Source organism: Asparagus officinalis, chromosome 2 (assembly GCF_001876935.1).
Source record: "Asparagus officinalis chromosome 2, Aspof.V1, whole genome shotgun sequence".
Taxonomy (NCBI): domain Eukaryota; kingdom Viridiplantae; phylum Streptophyta; class Magnoliopsida; order Asparagales; family Asparagaceae; genus Asparagus; species Asparagus officinalis.
This window is the reverse complement of record NC_033795.1, coordinates 74,907,342-74,927,029: the sequence shown is the minus strand read 5'-3', so window position 1 is coordinate 74,927,029 and position 19,688 is coordinate 74,907,342. Positions and strand designations below refer to the sequence as shown.

At 35.0% G+C, this 19,688-nt stretch overlaps 1 protein-coding gene across 2 annotated transcripts; it reads left to right on the top strand.

Annotated features, from left to right (window-relative positions):
- On the top strand, positions 915-14,691 carry LOC109831628 (phosphatidylinositol 4-phosphate 5-kinase 6-like). 2 transcript variants are annotated; one of them, XM_020398984.1, is made up of 9 exons: positions 915-947; positions 1,457-3,159; positions 3,867-4,034; positions 4,125-4,290; positions 4,424-4,540; positions 4,890-5,083; positions 5,169-5,266; positions 5,347-5,431; positions 14,330-14,691. In XM_020398984.1, the coding sequence occupies exons 2-9, from the start codon at positions 2,003-2,005 to the stop codon at positions 14,634-14,636; spliced, it is 2,292 nt and encodes a 763-aa protein (XP_020254573.1). In that variant the 5' UTR covers positions 915-947; positions 1,457-2,002; the 3' UTR covers positions 14,637-14,691. The 2 variants fall into 2 exon arrangements, with proteins under 2 accessions (XP_020254573.1, XP_020254574.1); XM_020398985.1 differs by lacking the exon at positions 915-947 and having other exon boundaries at positions 981-1,527; positions 1,964-3,159.

Here is a 19,688-nt window from a genome sequence, read left to right as displayed (position 1 = left end):
GAAAACGAATCACATAAGGCGGGAGATTTCTATTTTTAAGATTGAAAATATAAAAAAAGTCATAAAGGATTTTTTTCTAATAATTTAAGAGGTATGTTTGTCTTTTTAGGTCACGTGGGCTGCTTGTGCCAATTTAGATGTAATGATATTAACTCTCAGAGTTCTATGTGAAAGTAAATTAGGGTTTAGTGTGATTCTGAAAGTTATTGGGGATGTAGTTTGATTTTGAAAGTTATTGAAGGTTTAATGTGATATTTGAAAGTTCTTTGGGGATTTATTGTTATGTTGAAAGTTATAGGGAGTTTATTATAAAGCGCTATAAGTTAAAATAAAATAGGGTGACCAATTTGAGTATGAAGACCCAGTGCAAAGATGAAATGGAGAAAAAATAAGGTAAATTATATTAAACTGCGACGAGCTTTTAACAGTTTTTAGTAAATCCTATGAACTTTTAAAATCACACTAAATGCCCAATAACTTTTCTATTTTTCATAAACCCCCTAATAAGTTTTTATATTTTGTAGATAACCCCCATAAATCAGAAGCTGAAAACAACATAAAAAGGTAATTTTGAAAGTTATTAGGGTTAAGTATATATCAAAAGATATTGGAATTTTTTGGAAAGTTATTAGGGGTTAGTGCGATTTTGAAACTCCATAGGGTGTACTGCGAAGTACTAAAAGTTCATCGAGGCTCAATGTAATTTACCCAACAAAATAAAGTAATCAATTTGAGTATGAAGCCCAAATATAGAGACCAAGTTAAGAAAAAAGAAAGTATGAAGACTAATTTGAGTACGAAGTCTGGGTACAAAGACCAAATTGGCCTTTTAAGCCAACATGAGAATATATTTCACTCTTCTTCTCTATATCTTCTTTTCCTGTTGGGTTTCCTTTCCTTTCCCTAATAGACTCCCAAACACAATAGAAATAGCAAGTGGAGGTGAGGTTAGTATTGTCTCTATCAAGTAAATATCTTATTAGAATACTCCATAAAATGAGATGATCTACATCATTCATTAGGGGATCGTGATCCTTTCCAATTAGATGGTAATTGGAAAGAGTCAAATTTTATTAGTCATTCTCATCTACATAGGACTCATCTATATCACTTTCAACAAATGAGATCACACTATTGTTACATTGAATATCAATTTGGTCTTAAAACCCAATAGTAAACTTAAAAATCACTATAGTCAAAACCACTATTTCTGTTACTGAAAAATTAAGGCGACGTGATCTCATTTATTAGAATTGTGATAGGGGATAAGAATTGAGAAAATTGGACCCTCTACAATTTCGAACTGATTTGAAGAGGATCTGAAGGATTAGGAATTATAGTCATTGTCTCTACCGTGTATAATCATCCCTCTCCCGTGAGGATGGTTTCATAAGATTCTTATGGGTCTTTGTGGGTCACTGGATTTATCAGAATATTCAATGTGTTTCTTCTGAAGCTGAACTCAGAAGACAATGGAAGCATTGGATCGTAGGGAATCCAGCAAGTGGAGTGATCTACCTTGTTCAGGTACCCTTAGCTCACCCCTAAAATGTAGATGCATGTTTTCTATTTGATGAAATTCCTCACTCATTCCTGAAACATCTCATGAGAAAAATAAGTTGAATAAAATTTGCTATATTTGGATTATTCATCACCAATTCTGTGTAAGAACCCAGAAAAAAAAGGAACCCCTTTGTCTCTTCCCTTCATACAAATGCTGCGGTTGCTAGCCATTGTAGGAGAAAGAATCGCAGAACCCAAACCCAATACCCAAAATGGCCACCCCATCTCCCGAAAACACTCCCACATTTCTTTCTTTCTCCTCTTTCAACCCAAAAAAGAGAAAGAATAAAACAATTTCTGAACATCACCATTGTCCCATTACTCCATTTTACAATCTTTTCCATTATCCTCTATCGACATTCGATCCAAACAACATGGTAATGTTGCTTGTATTGAGAAGAAAACACGGAAACAGATAAGAGTGTGCGCAGAGTGCATAATGTTGTCCGCTGAAGATCCGTCTACGCCCAATTCGACGACGGGCTCCGAATCAACAACCGACGATGAACACGACGTCTCCCACATTGAGAAACTATTACCCAATGGGGATTTCTACACAGGCCAATGGAGCAATGACCTCCCTAATGGCACTGGCAAGTATCTATGGACGGATGGATGCATGTACGAAGGCGAGTGGCAGGATGGCAAGCCCATGGGAAAGGGGAAATTCTTGTGGCCATCAGGTGCGACCTACGAAGGAGACTTAAAAAACGGGTTCATGGACGGGGAGGGAACGTACACAGGCACGTGTGGGGCGACGTACCATGGCTCGTGGTCTATGAACCTCAAGCAAGGCCATGGCAAGAAGTCATACGCTAATGGAGATCACTATGAAGGAGAGTGGCTTGCAGGGCAACAAGATGGGTACGGTCGGTATATTTGGAAGAATGGTAATGAGTATGTCGGTCATTGGAAGGCTGGGGTAATTCATGGACGTGGAACCCTAAGTTGGGCGAATGGGAACAAATATGACGGTGGCTGGGAGGATGGGTTGCCTAGGGGAAATGGTAGTTTTCGGTGGGCTGATGGAAGTTTGTATATCGGTTTTTGGAGTAAAGAGGGGACCGGAGTGAATCAGAAAGGGGTTTACTATCCAGCACCCACGGCATCTCCCACTGCGCGAAACCCTAATGAGGTGTTCGCCAGTGATCTGATTGATTGTAAGGTTAGCCCTGGGGAAACCGTATACATTCTTCCTTCACAGAAGATACTGAATTGGGCAGAAACGGAGACAGAGTTTTTGCAGAAGCAGGCGATTTGGAAGACGTGCAAGGTTTTGGAGGTACTGCAGCCTTGGAGGAGGTCTTCAGCAGATGCTGTTGTGCCAACTGGTGGGACCCCAACAAGGAGGTTTAATGGGCATATATTCACAAATACATTATCGGGGATGGAGAGGTTTTGTATGTGGGATTCAAATGGGGATGGTGGTAGTGATAACGTGAATGGTGTTGGCGAGGAGGGATTTGAGACAATGAGGTACCAACCGACGCCGCTTCATCTTATGAAGTGGCCGAAGGAGTCGAAGAAGCAAGGGGAGACTATATCCAAGGGGCATAAGAATTATGACCTTATGCTTAATCTACAGCTGGGGATAAGGTATTTCTTCCACATCTAAATGTAGAAGGATATGTTTGACATGTGTTTGTACTAGGGCATAAGGATTGTTTTAGTCTTCTGTTATTTTTGTGGATTTTTTTATGTTTGACATGCTACCAGTCTTTCATTTCCCACCTTTTTGTTGTAGATAGTTATGTAATTTGTTTGTGACGTCTAACTTATAATTCATTGTGGCTTGAGTCAGAATTTTCTTTGTAAGTTAATTTTTATGTCATGAATAAGCTTTCTTCAATATTTTAACTTTTTTTTCGGAAGATAGAGATTTCCAACGAGTCCTTTTGTAAGCTTGTAAATGTTGTTTCACGTTCAGAGACACGCTGTAGAAACATGGATATTTTTGGGCTTAATGAAGGTTATACAGAGAAAAAGGTTAATATCTTTCGATGATTATATAATGTTTAAAGCCACAAAATTATCGTATCATCTCTGGCTCCTCTGCTAAGATTTTATATCATTGTTTAACCTCGATCTGAAAAACGATGAAAAAATGATTCACTTCTCATCCCCACATTATATCTTATTTTCTGGTTTCTATTCCTAAAAAAATCAATAAATAGCACGCTTCAGATTCTATGGAGATGGAAGATTGGTCAAATATGAATGTTATAAAACCTCAGAAAATTTGAAATATTTGGATGTTGTATTGTACCTTTATAGCTCCTTATATAGTTAGTACAATGTTGTAGGCATGCTGTTGGAAAGCACGGCCCACCTTCTACACTTGATTTGAAATCATCGGCATTTGATCCCAAAGAAAAAGTATGGACAAAGTTCCCTCCTGAAGGATCAAAACATACACCTCCACATCAATCTTGTGATTTCAAGTGGAAGGATTACTGCCCTTTGGTTTTCAGGTGAGATCAGTTAGTGTATCTCTTCACCTTGCTTGTTCTTTTGATATGTTGCTGATTTAAGCAACCTCATTACTTGCATTGGATGTGAAGAACTTTGCGCAAACTCTTCAAGGTTGATCCCGGTGATTATATGCTTTCCATCTGTGGTAGTGATGCCCTTAGGGAACTCTCTTCCCCGGGAAAAAGCGGAAGTTTCTTTTACCTTACGAATGATGACCGCTACATGATAAAGACTGTGAAAAAGTCTGAAGTAAAAGTGAGTTTTTTTTTGAATTTTTATTTTTCCTTTGTTCTTCCTCATTTCAGGATTTTCCTTCTTGATGAAATCTACTAAATTCAAATATAACCTCTGCATGGTTTGTTTTGTTTCCTTGCTATGAAATGCACAGGTTCTCTTGAGAATGCTCCCCGCCTATTATAATCATGTCCGGGCTTTTGAAAATACTCTAGTTACCAAGTTCTTTGGACTACACTGTGTCAAACTAACCGGAGCTGCTCAAAAAAAGGTTTGACATGGGGCAAAGTATTTTTGGGTTAATTGCGGATAAAACCCCTATACTATCTCCAAATTGAACTTACTTCCCCTGTAGTTTTATTGTTGCAGATAGGCTCCTTGAAGGAGTTATATTGTTGCAGATAGACCCCCTCAACAAAAAATATATTGTTTCAGATAGAACCCCACCCCTAAAAGGGGTCCAAAATTTTCACTCAGGGATACCGGGATAGTAAGTTCAATTTGGCAATATTACAGAGGATCTATCCGCAATTAACCTGATATATTCTCTATTCTGAAAACATTAAACCTTAGTTTCATATATTGGTAAGTGTTTGCTCACTTTTGCAATGCTTTTTCAGGTTCGTTTTGTTATAATGGGAAATCTATTCTGCACTGAATATGTTATTCATAGGCGTTTTGATCTAAAAGGATCTTCGCTTGGCCGAACAACAAATAAACCCGAGTCAGAAATTGATGAAAACACGACATTAAAAGATCTTGATCTCAGTTTTATATTCCGACTGCAAAGAGCTTGGTTCCAAGAGTTCTGCAGGTAATCATTTTTGACTTGCTCCAAATTTTGTTCTCAATCTGAATCTTCCTTATTCTCTCAATCAGTTTATTTCTCTCTTCTTTAGGCAAGTAGATAGAGACTGCGATTTCCTTGAACAGGAGAGGATAATGGATTATAGCCTTCTCGTAGGCATTCATTTTAGGGAATCATCAGCATCTGAAGGTTTTTTTTAATTTTATTTTCTGAGGGTTAATTAAAGTTCTGCAGTTTTAGTATGAAGTTAAAATTATTCTTGATTACAGAAGCTGTCAAAACTGAGGACAATGTTATGCGAACACCTCGCCTTTTGAGAGAAGATGGCATGCACCTTCTTTGTGATCCCAAAAGGTAAAACTAAGAAAAATTTCATTTCTTTCTCATTTTGTTTAATTTTCAATGTTCGTTTTTGCTGAAAAGATTTTAGCATTCACGTGGTTAAAAAAAACCACTCATAGGATGTAGAAAGATGTTGGGAAATGGGAACTGCTTGATTATGAGGTTAGTGTTATCCTAAAGTTCTGCACACCAGCAAAGTACTAAGATTATGTCCATGTGTGCAGAATTATGTTCTTCAGTTTGTCTGAATATTTTATGGCAATTCCATCAAGGACAATTTTATGATAATCTACACTTATTCAGCATATCAAAATGAATCTACAAATGAGAGATCAGGTGGTTCCAAAACTTCTTTCACATCCAAAGTTAATTGCAAAACAAATGTTATTGCAACCATAGAAAAGACATGATGATGCATGGTTAAGAAATTTCCAGAGTCCAATCTTCCACTCTTGAACTATTTCGAATGTAATCAGGATGAACGGTGTGGATCGTTCCAAACATGACTTGTTGTCGAGTTTTCTCAATACTTACTTTGTAAATTAGTTTCCACCTGAATATGCCCCTTATGTGTGTGTGAGCGTGCGTGTGTGCAGGGCTAAATTTCAAGAACCTACCATGAAGTTGGAGTTGGTTCTACTAAGGTATCATGGAAATTTTTTGCATCACATAACTAGGACGGACATATGTATCTCTTCATGGATATGTTTTACTTCACATAACTAGGACGGACTTATGTATCTCTTTAGACAAAACTAACTTCTTTTAAGTCTGTAACACTTTAAGACAAAACTACTCTTACTGTTAGACCCTAGAGGGGGGTGATTAGGGTCTTATGCTAATCTAATCCGATTTAAATGCCAATTAAATTAATTAATAAGTTATCCTAGCAAGTATGAAATACCATAAGATATATGAGCTAGGATAAGCAATATAAACAATGAGATATATCCTATATGATAAAATATATATGCAAAGATATATAAACTAATACAAGGGTAAACAATATGAAACAAGATAGAGGATGATATGAATAATGAGACAATGGCGATATGAGCAATGAGCACAAATATAAATAAACGCCAAAGCACATTCAAACACACAATATGATCACGGAGTTCGGACCTTCCGTCCTACGTCTCCGCTCCCCACTCCCGGGGAGAAATCCACTATCACAACCGGGTTTTCTACGTTCACCCGAATAACGTTTACACATCACAGTATCGGTTTTCAACGCTCACCGATCAACGTCACTCCTCACAATCGGTTTTCTAGTTCACCGAAAACTTCACAACACACTCGGTTTCTAGCTCACCGAAAACCTAACAATCTCACAATGTAACAAATAAAAATTGTTCTCTAATATGGATGAGAGCACAATAAAAGCCCACACTTAATGTTACAACTCTCACAACCCTAATATATTATGAATGCAAATACAATAAGCTTAAGTGGGTGTGTGTAAACAATGAGTGAAATCAAAATCAAAACTAAACTCAATTAAAATCTAGCATATAGAAATTATAAACAAAATAATAAATAGCTAGAAATGAGTTTAGAGATTTTTCTCTGAATAACAAGATTGAGAGATGGAGATTGAAGCCCAAACAAGAAGATGATCTCCTCCACTTGTGAAAACTTCTTCATAAACAAAACAAACCCTTAAACACACTTTAAACCCTTGTTTAAAACTTGTTTTTAAAAACTTCTTTTCTTTTTAAAACATTTCTTAAGTTCTTGAAAAGAGATCAGCAATTGAGTATTTATACCCACTCAAGATCTCAACAAGAACCCCAAACCAAATGACAAAACAGCCCCAGAAAACAGCTCAGAAAAATAGCCGTTAGTGTCTAACGGATCTATTATCGGTCGACCGAAAATTCTGTCGGTCGACCGATGGAGAAGTTCGGTCGACCGACGGAAAAGTCCGGTCGACCGCTATCCAGGTCAAAACAAAAGAGAACGAGCAGAGACTTCGTCGGTCGACCGGTGCGGTCGACCGATGGAGCTCTCGGTCGACCGCACCGGTCGACCGACCAACTCTCTGCTGCATGGTGACGAAAGAACAAATGATCGGTCGACCGGTGCGTCAAATAAATTCTAAAAAATGTAAAACTTTGGGGAATGATTGTAGACATGATAATAAACATGCTACAACGACTGGTTATCAGAAAGGACTTCCCAAATATAAAATATCATCATTTTGCAAATATGTTCAAAAACATGAAAACCTAAAAATTGATATTTTGATATTTTGACTTAAACAACATTTTGAAGCCTTATAAAATGATTGTATAGACTTGATAAAAGATATAACATGTTGTTATGAAGTCTATAACCTAGAAATACCATATTTTCATAAAATTGCATATTCTATGTAATATATACAAAACACTAAATATGATTTCATTAAATATAACTTGTTAAAGACGAAATCATATATAGGCACATAAACGTGAAACAAAATAGTATTTTCCAATTTTATTTATTTGTTTCATATATAAACTCGAAAATTATTAAACCAAAAACATATATGTATATATATAACTGTATATATACAAAACCAAAACCAAAGCGTGTATGTGTGTGTATGATTGAGCTTAAAGTACTAACACACATAATATAAAACCTAAAACTAATTTACCCAAGCTTGATCTTGATTTTCATTGTAGCTCAACTTGGTACACATGCGGATGAAGCTTGAACTTGATCTTTAACTTGAATTGTATAGGCTTCAACCCGACATTCCGCCAACCTCCTTTGGATATGATCGTTGAAGCTCTATTCCATCCATCCTCCAACTACGTTGTTTGTCTATAATAAATAAGAAAACAAAAATACTAGACAAACAACATTAGTGGTAAATTGTTTGTTAAACATCATCAAAACAAGAAGGCCAACAATCTCCCCCTTTTTGATGATGACAAACAATTTACAAAAAGAAATATATGCATGAAGAAAATGAATATACAATGTATAATATATCATGCATATAAGCAAGAAAGAATATACTCATAATATTTCTCCCCCTTTGACAACATCAAAAAGGGGACAAAAAGAATAAGAGAGCGAAAGCTCCCCCTATCAATAAGCATGAGTGAGTATAAAAACAAACATAGAATGGGAATAGCTCCCCCTATCAAAATGCCATATAAAATATGTGCAATAAAGATCATGGCAAAACATGTGAGCAAGCATACATGAATATGCTAAATATCACTCACATACAAAAAGATAACGAGAACACATATAAATATGTCAATATGAAAATAGTGTCTCATTAACACAAAAATATAAAAACCATATAAAGGACTAGATTTATGAAATCAAAAGAAGAAGAACATGAGAATCATGCAAAAAGTTTTCAAATGAAAACGAATCACCCAAAAGAAATCATAAATCAAAATTTAAATTATAAAACCAAATCATCATTGATTTTTAAAAATCAAGAGAGGCAATTTTATCTAGCTCTTGAGCTAGTATCAACCCATATGAATATTTTAGCAACCGGTAAATATGATTTGGGAATAAACACCCAATAAATCCGGAGGGTTATATAAATACCGACCTCTCATCAAAACAAAAATAACTAATCATGAAAACAAAAAAGATTTGATCAAAGAAAATTTGTTTTCATAACAAAAAGGTTTTAAGACATGATTTTTCAAAACCAAGAAAGGAAAAAGTAAGAACACTAAAATTCTTGGTTTAAAGTTTAAATTTGTTTTGGTACCCAAGAACTCTTGGTACCAAAAGATTTAGGGACATGACCCCTATCATTTAAGTTCAAAGCCATAGGGTTATGAGCCCTTTTAGGCATATATGATGCACTAACACGGTCAAAGCAATAATCGCTCAATTGGCCCTTCCGATTGCAATACGTGCAATGAAAGAGATCCATTTGTTTTTGTGGACCATTAGCTCGTGCACGGGAAACATTTGCAACCATAGATGATCTTTTAAGATTATTTTGCAAATGTGAAACATTATCAAAACAAAACTTTTCTAAGTGACCATATCTACCACAAACATCACATCTAAAAACATGTGGCCTACTAAAAATATTTGGCAAATAAAATTTTCTTTTTAAATCAAAATAATATTTGGCCAAATGACCAAAACGATCACAAAGATCACATGAATACACATGAGCATGCATATGATGAACTTTATGAGAGTGTGCATGTGCATGTGTATGTGATGAAGAAGCCTTATGAGATGCACAAGAAACATTGATATTACTATTTTGAGATTTTTGTGCATCATAGCAAAATTTAGATAAATGGCCTTTACGATCACGAATTGAACACTTGTAAACTTTGCTATATATATGTGCATGGTGTATGAGATGTCTAGATATGGTAGCATGAGACTTAGCACATATATCCATAAGTTTCTTGTGATTATTAATGCATGTAGTAAGAGTTGAATCTAAATAAGAAATACGGTTTTTAACATCATTCAACTCATCATTAGGCATATGTGCATTTTTATTAGAAGTAGAACATATATAGTCATCTATAAAAGAAGCCGTATCATTTTGTATGCTCTTTACTTCTAACATGGCATTATCTCTTTCATGAGTTAAGCTAGAAATGGATGATGTCAATTTTTTATTTTCTAAAATTAACATGTCATTGTTTTCTTTAAGCATGGTATTTTCTTTTGCAATGACATCCAATTTTGACACTAGCTCCTCATGATCGGATTCTAAATTATCATGCTTGCATTTTAAATCAATAAAATTATTTTGCAATTTGTTAAAGGCATGCAATAATTTTTCACTAGCACAAGCAAGTTCATCACTAGATAAATCATTAATGGATTCGAACTCGCAAACCTCACTAGGGCTATCGCCTAGTGGCCGTGTGCATGAAGCTCCATATGAACTTGAAGCGGGATCCTCCAAAGCTTGTCGGATCGCCTCCAAGTCTCCTTGATGCGCTTCTATGAATTTCCATAATGTATAAGCGCTATCAAAAGAATCAAGCTTGTTAGACATAAATGAATCAAATGCATTTAATAAAAAATCTAACATAAGCTTGTTCATAATAAACATCTTTTTATCATGTTTGCTCCACTTGGATTTCTCCAACGTGAGCACAATATAAGCACAATCAATGATTTCTCATAAATCGATATTTTTAGATTGAACAAATATTTTGAATCTAAAACACCATTAAGCATAGGGGAAGACATTGAATTTAGGAGCAACACTAGAATCATAGCCTAAACAAGATGCATTATTCATATCCATAATTTGAAAATGTATGCAAGCAAGATACAAATAAAGCTCAAAATTAGATTAGCACAAATAAGATAACTTAGATCTTTAACTCAATGCGGTTAAACCTTAAATCAAAGAGCACCAAGCTCTGATACCAATTGTTAGACCCTAGAGGGGGGGGTGATTAGGGTCTTATGCTAATCTAATCCGATTTAAATGCCAATTAAATTAATTAATAAGTTATCCTAGCAAGTATGAAATACCATAAGATATATGAGCTAGGATAAGCAATATAAACAATGAGATATATCCTATATGATAAAATATATATGCAAGGATATATAAACCTAACACAAGGGTAAATAATGAGCAATACACAAAGGCGATATAAGATATGAAAACAAGAATAAGAACGCCAATGCAATCACAAACACACGATATGATCACGGAGTTCGGACCTTCCGTCCTACGTCTCCGCTCCCCACTCCCGGGGAGAAATCCACTATCACAACCGGGTTTTCTACGTTCACCCGAATAACGTTTACACCTCACAGTATCGGTTTTCAACGCTCACCGATCAACGTCACTCCTCACAATCGGTTTTCTAGTTCACCGAAAACTTCACAACACACTCGGTTTCTAGCTCACCGAAAACCTAACAATCTCACAATGTAACAAATATAAATTGTTCTCTAATATGGATGAGAACACAATAAAAGCCCACACTCAATGTTACAACTCTCACAACCCTAATATATTATGAATGCAAATATAATAAGCTCAAGTGGGTGTGTGTAAACAATGAGTGAAATCAAAATCAGAACTAAACTCAATTAAAATCTAGCATATAGAAGTTATAAACTAAATAATAAATAGCTAGAAATGAGTTTAGAGATTCTTCTCTGAATAACAAGATGGAAAGATGGAGATTGAAGCCCAAACAAGAAGATGATCTCTTCCACTTGTGAAAACTTCTTCACAAACAAAACAAACCCTTAAACACACTTTAAACCCTTGTTTAAAACTTGTTTTTAAAAACTTCTTTTCTTTTTAAAACATTTCTTAAGTTCTTGAAAAGAGATCAGCAATTGGGTATTTATACCCACTCAAGATTTCAACAAGAACCCCAAACCAAATGACAAAACAGCCCCAGAAAACAGCTCAGAAAAATAGCCGTTAGTGTCTAACGGATCTATTGTCGGTCGATCGAAAATTCTGTCGGTCGACCGATGAGAGCAAAAACACGAAGAAAACATTGTAGACATGATAATAAACATGCTACAGCGACTGGTTATCAGAAAGGACTTCCCAAATGTAAAATATCATCATTTTGCAAATATGTTCAAAAACATGAAAACCTAAAAATTGATATTTTGATATTTTGACTTAAACAACATTGTGAAACCTTATAAAATGATTGTATAGACTTGATAAAAGATATAACATGTTGTTATGAAGTCTATAACCTAGAAATATCATATTTTCATAAAATTGCATATTCTATGCAATATATACAAAACACTAAATATGATTTCATTAAATATAACTTGTTAAAGACGAAATCATATATAGGCACATAAACGTGAAACAAAATAGTATTTTCCAATTTTATTTATTTGTTTCATATATAAACTCGAAAATTATTAAACCAAAAACATATATGTATATATATAACTGTATATATACAAAACCAAAACCAAAGCGTGTATGTGTGTGTATGATTGAGCTTAAAGTACTAACACACATAATATAAAACCTAAAACTAATTTACCCAAGCTTGATCTTGATTTTCATTGTAGCTCAACTTGGTACACATGCGGATGAAGCTTGAACTTGATCTTTAACTTGAATTGTATAGGCTTCAACCCGACATTCCGCCAACCTCCTTTGGATATGATCGTTAAAGCTCTATTCCATCCATCCTCCAACTACGTTGTTTGTCTATAATAAATAAGAAAACACAAATACTAGACAAACAACATTAGTGATAAATTGTTTGTTAAACATCATCAAAACAAGAAGGCCAACACTTACCAGCCTGGTATTGGTTCAACCACTTATGTTTTCTGACCGGTCCAATAGGTATGGTCTGAATGCTACTAATGGACTTATGTTTGAATTTGAATCTTGCCCTCTGTATGCTTGTATGCAGAGTGCGATTCACAAGGCATGAGAAACAACAGTCATAAGGACCTCATCACATCTAGGATAAATTTATGTCTGACTTGGGCATGAATAGGCGGTATTTGATTTTGCTAAATTTCATGCGAAAATGCATGTTAACCTTTATCTAGTATAATGTCATGAGACCAAATATGAAAGTCATGCAAATTTAATGTTAGAAGTAAGCAATTTTTGCAAATACATAATTTCATGACAAAAATGCCTATATATAAGAACATGGATATGAATGTTTTTGGATGAAGTTAAGTACTTGGCCAAGGAATTTTCTAGAAATGTAACTTGGGAATACAACTATTTTTCCATAGATGTTCATGCAAATATTATTAGTCAGGTACAGCAACGAGTGGTCAAGTGAAGGTATTAAGGCAGAGTTCTTAAAAAGAAAAAAACATTAGATGTTTACCCAATAGATTTTTGTATTAGTATTTTGCAAACAAGCACAGAAAAGTTGCAATAGTCTTATGATGTTGCCACAGATTATTGCTTTAAGTGTCATTGTTCAAGAAGTGGTCGCGAGTGTTCACCAGTCAAACGTGTCAAGAAATCTGAAATTTCAAGTGTTCAGGTATCATTCTCGATCACCATATCAGATAACCCCCTGATTTGTGTAGGTCTACAATATAGGACGACTATCGCTTGGAAAATTACAGAAGGAACAAATGAAAACAAAAAAAGAAGAAATGGCAAGATTAAATTATGGTTTTAGGAGACATCGTATAAATCTCAACTTGACCTCACATCTTGATCAATCACTTCATGCCAATTAAGGTTTTATACCTTGTAACTAAGGTTTTGCACCCATAACTGCATCTTTGTTCCCCTTTTTGAAAATTCAGAACTTCTCATAAACATTTTTCTTTCCATTATTGAGAAAACCAGGTCTTTTTTAAGACTTAAATTCTTGATCAACAAAAAATTAATTCTTAAAAAGAACTTCTAATCATACTGGAATAGGAAATTTTCATAGTTAGAATCTTAAAAGTTTCTCTAATCAACTAAGCCACAGAAAATATGCTCAGGTTCATAAGACAATGCATGAATGCAATAACTGAAAATGTTCGTAGCAATAATGTATCTACGCCTCTAAAAATGCTACTATAAATTGAAATATTTTAACATCCTTCTGTAGAAAGTTATATACAACATAAAAAGAATAATTGCACATACTCCCCCCCCACCCTGTTCGATTGCTGTTTTGGACTTACACAGATCTCCCGGGTTAAATTTTTTCGGACTCTTTTACCCTGAATGAAATTTTTCCAGATTTTGGTTCTGGGTGAAATTAGTGAGTCTATATGAGAGTAAAAGAGTCAAAAAATTTAACCCACGGGTATATCTGCAGCAATTAAACTCCAGGGGTAGTAAGTTCAAAACAGCGATGCTACCGGGGGTCTATGTGCACCTAAGAAGAACATTGTTGCATTCACAAACTATGTGCTTCTAACATCAACAAAAATTTGTTTTATTAACAAATTCTTCATATTTTGGTCATGCTGCAGGTTGGCTACAGTTAGATTAGGAATAAATTTGCCAGCTAGGGTGGAACAAGTAGTAAGGAGATCATCTGATAGCGAATCAACACTGATCGGTGAACCTACAGGAGAATTTTTCGACGTAATATTGTTCTTTGGCATTATAGACATACTCCAGGACTATGATATCAGTAAAAAGCTTGAGCATGCATATAAATCGATCCAGTATGATGCAACCTCAATATCCGCTGTTGATCCAAAGCAATATGCAAAGAGATTCAAGGATTTTATCTTTAAAGTTTATACTGAGGATAACAATAGTAGCCTTATGTGAATCTACCCGTGTTCTTGGCCTTTTTAGCGAAAAAATGTAAATCAAAGTTTCAGAAGCTAAAGTACTTCTCTTGGCCATTCAAATATTGTTCCCTCTGCATTTATGATTGATAGATATATCATTATCAAGCATTTTATTTTTTGTGGATAACAATTTTTTTTTGCGGTGTAAATTGCATTTGTGTATGGTTTTATGAGTAAGGAGACAGTTTGTAAATTATTCTCCCTGCATGTAAATTAATATATATATATATATATATAAAATATTAATAATTTTAATTGAGATCAAACTAAAGCAAACTAAGATTTTATATTCTCCTATGCTATTCTACAAAGGCATGATGATGTCTAAGAATAAGTGGGTTGATTGTGGATAGATCCCTTATACTATCACCCTATTGCTAATAGACTTCCTTTTGTTCTATAGTTGCAGATAGACCCTTTGACTGATTTTTTTCCCACTCTTTTACTCTTAGGAGGTCTATTTTTTTAATTATAAAAAGCTTCACTTTCTCCAAGGTTAAAAGAGTCAACAAAATTATTTGGGAATCTATTTACCATAATAGAACTACGTGGGTCTCTCCCCAGTTAAGTGGTAATACAGGGGCCTATCCGCAAGTAACCCATTGTAATTTTTACTGTAACATATCCTCTCTCCTTTTTTGCTAGTTGAAGAAACCCCTCTGTATGTTTCGTAACTGTCCAGTCGAAGAAGCCCCTCTGATCTTCAATTTTGTTTGGGTTGGGGAGCCTAACTGGTAGCTCAGTTATGAATGTTGTGCATTTAACTATACATTATTTCAAGCGTTATGCCCGTGCTCGCATGATTTGGCTTGGTTTCTTTGATTTGTGTATATGGTACTTTGTCCTCTATGAGTTTTCTTTTTAGATTATGGTTTTACTTCTAAAAAATAAATTATAATAAAATTTTGGGAAAATTGCTTTGTCCACAAGTAACTTATTGTAAGGGAAAATTGCTTCAAAGGCCCCCAAACCCAACTTCTATTGTGCCCCACCCCCTTACTTTCCCTAATGTGTTTCACCCCCTCCTTTTTAAAAAAATTGCGTCCAGGCCGCTCAATGTCCAATTTCCCGTGGGTACTTACAACAAGCTGAAGAATAAGAAGTATGGTCCATGCAAAATACTGAAGAAGATTAGCGACAACGCTTATGTGGTTGACCTTCTTACAGATTTGAATATTTCTTCTAGTTTTAATGTTGCAGATTTGTTTGAGTATTACCCACCAGAAACAGCTGTTCATGCAAGTGTAAGCTCGGGGTCGAGCTCTTTTCAAGCAGGGGGGACTGATGTAGAACACACAGCAGACATGTTTATGTCAAAGTGGGACAGTCGCAAGCCCAAATGCGGGCCTGGTCGAAGAAAATAACATGTTTCGAAGAAACGGCCGTAACTTTCAAACCGTACGTCGGAATTGGACGAATTATATATGAAAATAGACTATCTCGACGAGACGGAGACATCCAAACCGACCCCTTCAGGTTCAGTTTGCGTTCTCAAATTTGCCAAATTCCTTACGGTTTGAGAAATAATTACAATTTTGTCTGTTTTTACTATTTTTAGTAATAATTTAGGAGTCTGTTTTGTTTAGGAAACAAATCCGATTTGATCTCAGATTTGACCGATGGACTTTCCTATTCATAAGGAGTCTTTTTAGGAGTTTTAATGTTTTAGGAATTCTTTACCATTTTTGGTCTATTCATAAGGAGTCTTTTTAGGAGTTTTAATGTTTTAGGAATTCTTTACCATTTTTGGTAAGTTGAGGGTCATTGTAGGAATTAGAGTCCTTGTAGGAGTCTTGTTTCTTTTTCTATTTAAGAAAAGTCTTGTAAGCCCTAGAGGCATAACTTTTGATTAATAAAATTTTGTTTTTCCTCAATATTTCTTCGTGGATTCGAAGCTCTTCGTGGATTCGAAGATCATTCTTTGTGGATTCAGAGAACACCCTTGGTGAATTCCGAGGTTATCCACCCGCCTCCCTCTCCGTCTACCTCTCCCCTTCCCCGCTGCACCTCTCCCTACACCTTTCTCCTCCTCCTCCGGTCCCTCTTTGCCCCCTCCCTCGTTCCGCAGCCGGCACCGTCATGAGGAACTTCGCGTGGACACATTAGTAAGAGTTAACATGTTAGCTGCAAGAGTTAACATGTTAGCTGCAAGAGTTAACATGTTAGCCTGCAAGAGTTAACATCCGCTGACATGAGAAAGAGGAGGGTAAATTTGGGATTTAAGCCAGCTGACATGTCTAATCATGAGCTGACATGTCTAATCAACTGCTGGCATGAGCTGGAATCATGATGGAGGGGTCTTGGGCACATTTTTTTCAAAATAAAGGGGCTAAAGCACATTAAAAAAAATAGGAGGGGTTGAGGCACATTGAAAGTTCAAATTTGGGGCCTAGAAAAAAAATTTCATAGAATTTTTTTTCTTTAGACTACTGATAATCATATTTTATTATAGTTTTATACCTTCATTATCTATTTTATATGAATAAATATACTACTAATAATTGTTTTTATCTTTAATTGCAGGTTAATGAAGAATAAATCTCAAACTCTCATTTCTCAACAAAAACCAATTGATTAAATGAAGAAATGAAGCAAAGAAGCCCATTGGAAAATCAATTTCCAAATTATCCAAAAGCCCAGAATCAAGCCGAGTAGCCTGTAGAAGCCGGAGAAAATCAAAAATCCAATATGAAAAGAAATCATATTCAAAATGGTTGGCCACAAAGAAACGACGATATCTCCCAATCCGGAAGGCGGAATTTAACATATAATATATGAAAATCACCTATCTCGACAAGACGAAGCTATCCGTGAAATCAGAATTTGGACCTTCCAAAATTGTAACTTTAGTTGCAATTAATAATAATAATTTTTTCACCACTTTAAATATTTCTTCTCTTTGTTGGATGATGAAGATGGAGATGAAGAATTATTTAGAGGTTTGCATTTTCTTTCCTTTTTCTCTTTTATTTCCTTTTTATTGCTTATTAGTGTAGATTTATTTCTATGCTTGTAGTTTAGATTTTATTTTCTTGTTAAATAGCCAAGAGGCTAGAACCCTCTTGCCTTAGATTTATTTCATGCTTATAGAATAGATTTAATTTCTTGCATTTAATTCTTGCAATTTTATTTTGTAGTTTAGATTTTGCACTTTATTTTGTAGTTAGATTTTAATTTCTTATACTATTCACCTTGAGGCTAGAACCCTCTTGGGTTTAGTTTTTCTTTTTGTTTATTTTTATTTTGTTTGATTCGCCTTTAGGCTAGAACCCTCTAGGGAATCACCCTTTTCTAAGAAGTGGGTTCAATTGTAGATTACCCATATCTATAATTGAATCCACCATCTTTAATTTCTTGCATTTTCTTTTTGAATTTTATTTTCTTTATTCTTGATTTTTATTTTCCTTTTCCTTCTTGCCTTATTGATCATATTCATTCTTTGTCACATCCACTCTCACTTATATCTCGTGCCGATTTACACACTATCACTTCCACTCTCTCTATCTCTCCACAATCACATTCACTTATCACTCCTACTTGTCACACACACAACATAAGAACCGATTTTATATTTTCTCCTACAAAACACCTTCCTCGTGGGATCGATATCTTAAATACTATAACTTGACACGGTTGTGCACTTGCAACCTTTTTGGTACATGTTTATGCCGCATCAAGTTTTTGGCGCCGTTGCCGGGGAGGGTGCTTAAGTAGGTTTTAATTATTTTGGTTCTTTAAGTTGTGTGTTTATTGTGCAAGAACTACTTGGAGATTAAGGATCAAGAATTGGAGATTGAGGAATTGGATATTCGCTTGTGGTAAGTCTTTTTCCTTATATTTTCAATTTCATACCTTTAGTTAGCTTCTTCACAATTAGAGACAATTAGGACTTAAAAAAAAAGATTTTATTTCCGTTGACCATAATAAAATTCACCCTCCACTTTGACATTTACTAACAAGATAATAAATTCAAACAAATTCCCCCCTTCTCATTTGTTTGATTATTAAACCTAATTAAAAAAAAAGATTCCCATCCTTTTTAGTTGCTTTTAATTCATAGGGTTGCATTTCATATAGTTAGTAGGAATTCACCAAGTGATTTGAGCATCTTGATTTGACACACACTTAAAAATATTTTTAAGGGCAAAACCCCATAATCAAGATAAGGTGAGGGATTTCATCACCCTTTCCTTAGCCCAAAAATCACTAATTCCTCACTACACCACCCAAGCCTAATAAAACTCATTAGACGTTGGCCCCTAAGGATTCGAGCTCAATAAGGAACAAGAAATCCTTAAGTGAACCGGTTTAAGTTTTCTCAGATTAGTTGGTGTCTAAGGCAAGGTTTAGGGGTTGCGTAAAGCGCTCCGTAAGGAAAGAGGTACTTAATTGATCTTTGATCACCCTCTAGTACTATCCTTACCTGGCTAACTACCTGGGTAAAACTTTTATCTTTTTACTTTAGGAATTTTTGGTTAGGAGCTAGTCTAGTTGAGTTAAGCTTAACCCTAGAGTTAGAGTGATTGAAAAATGATTGGTTTTGATTTGTTTTAGTTAGGATTTTCCTTTTTTTTCAAAAAAAAAAGAAAAAAGAAAACTAACTTTTATTTTTTTCAAAAAAAAATTATATAAAAAGAAATTGTTTTTGGTGCATGCAAAACGTGGATTAAGGACAATACACATCAACAAATTTATTTTGAACAAATGACTAATCCACAAGTTTTTCAAAATTTATGTTATCCCAATAGGATTGAAATTTTCAATGAAGTTCGGGAGTTTGAAGAGAGTCCATATCAGTATTCGGTAAATGATCTATTTTTTCCAACCTACAACCCAGGTTGGGCAAGTTACACAAACATTACATGGAATCAGGGAAACCACTCCGAAACTCAAAACTTCACTCCCTCTTCGACCCAATATTTTCTTAGGGAAAATACAGTTCCTTTTAATTCTCATCCACAATTTCAACAACCTAGTCTGTCACATCAAAATCAGTCTCCTCATCATCAAGTTGTAACTCACACTCCTC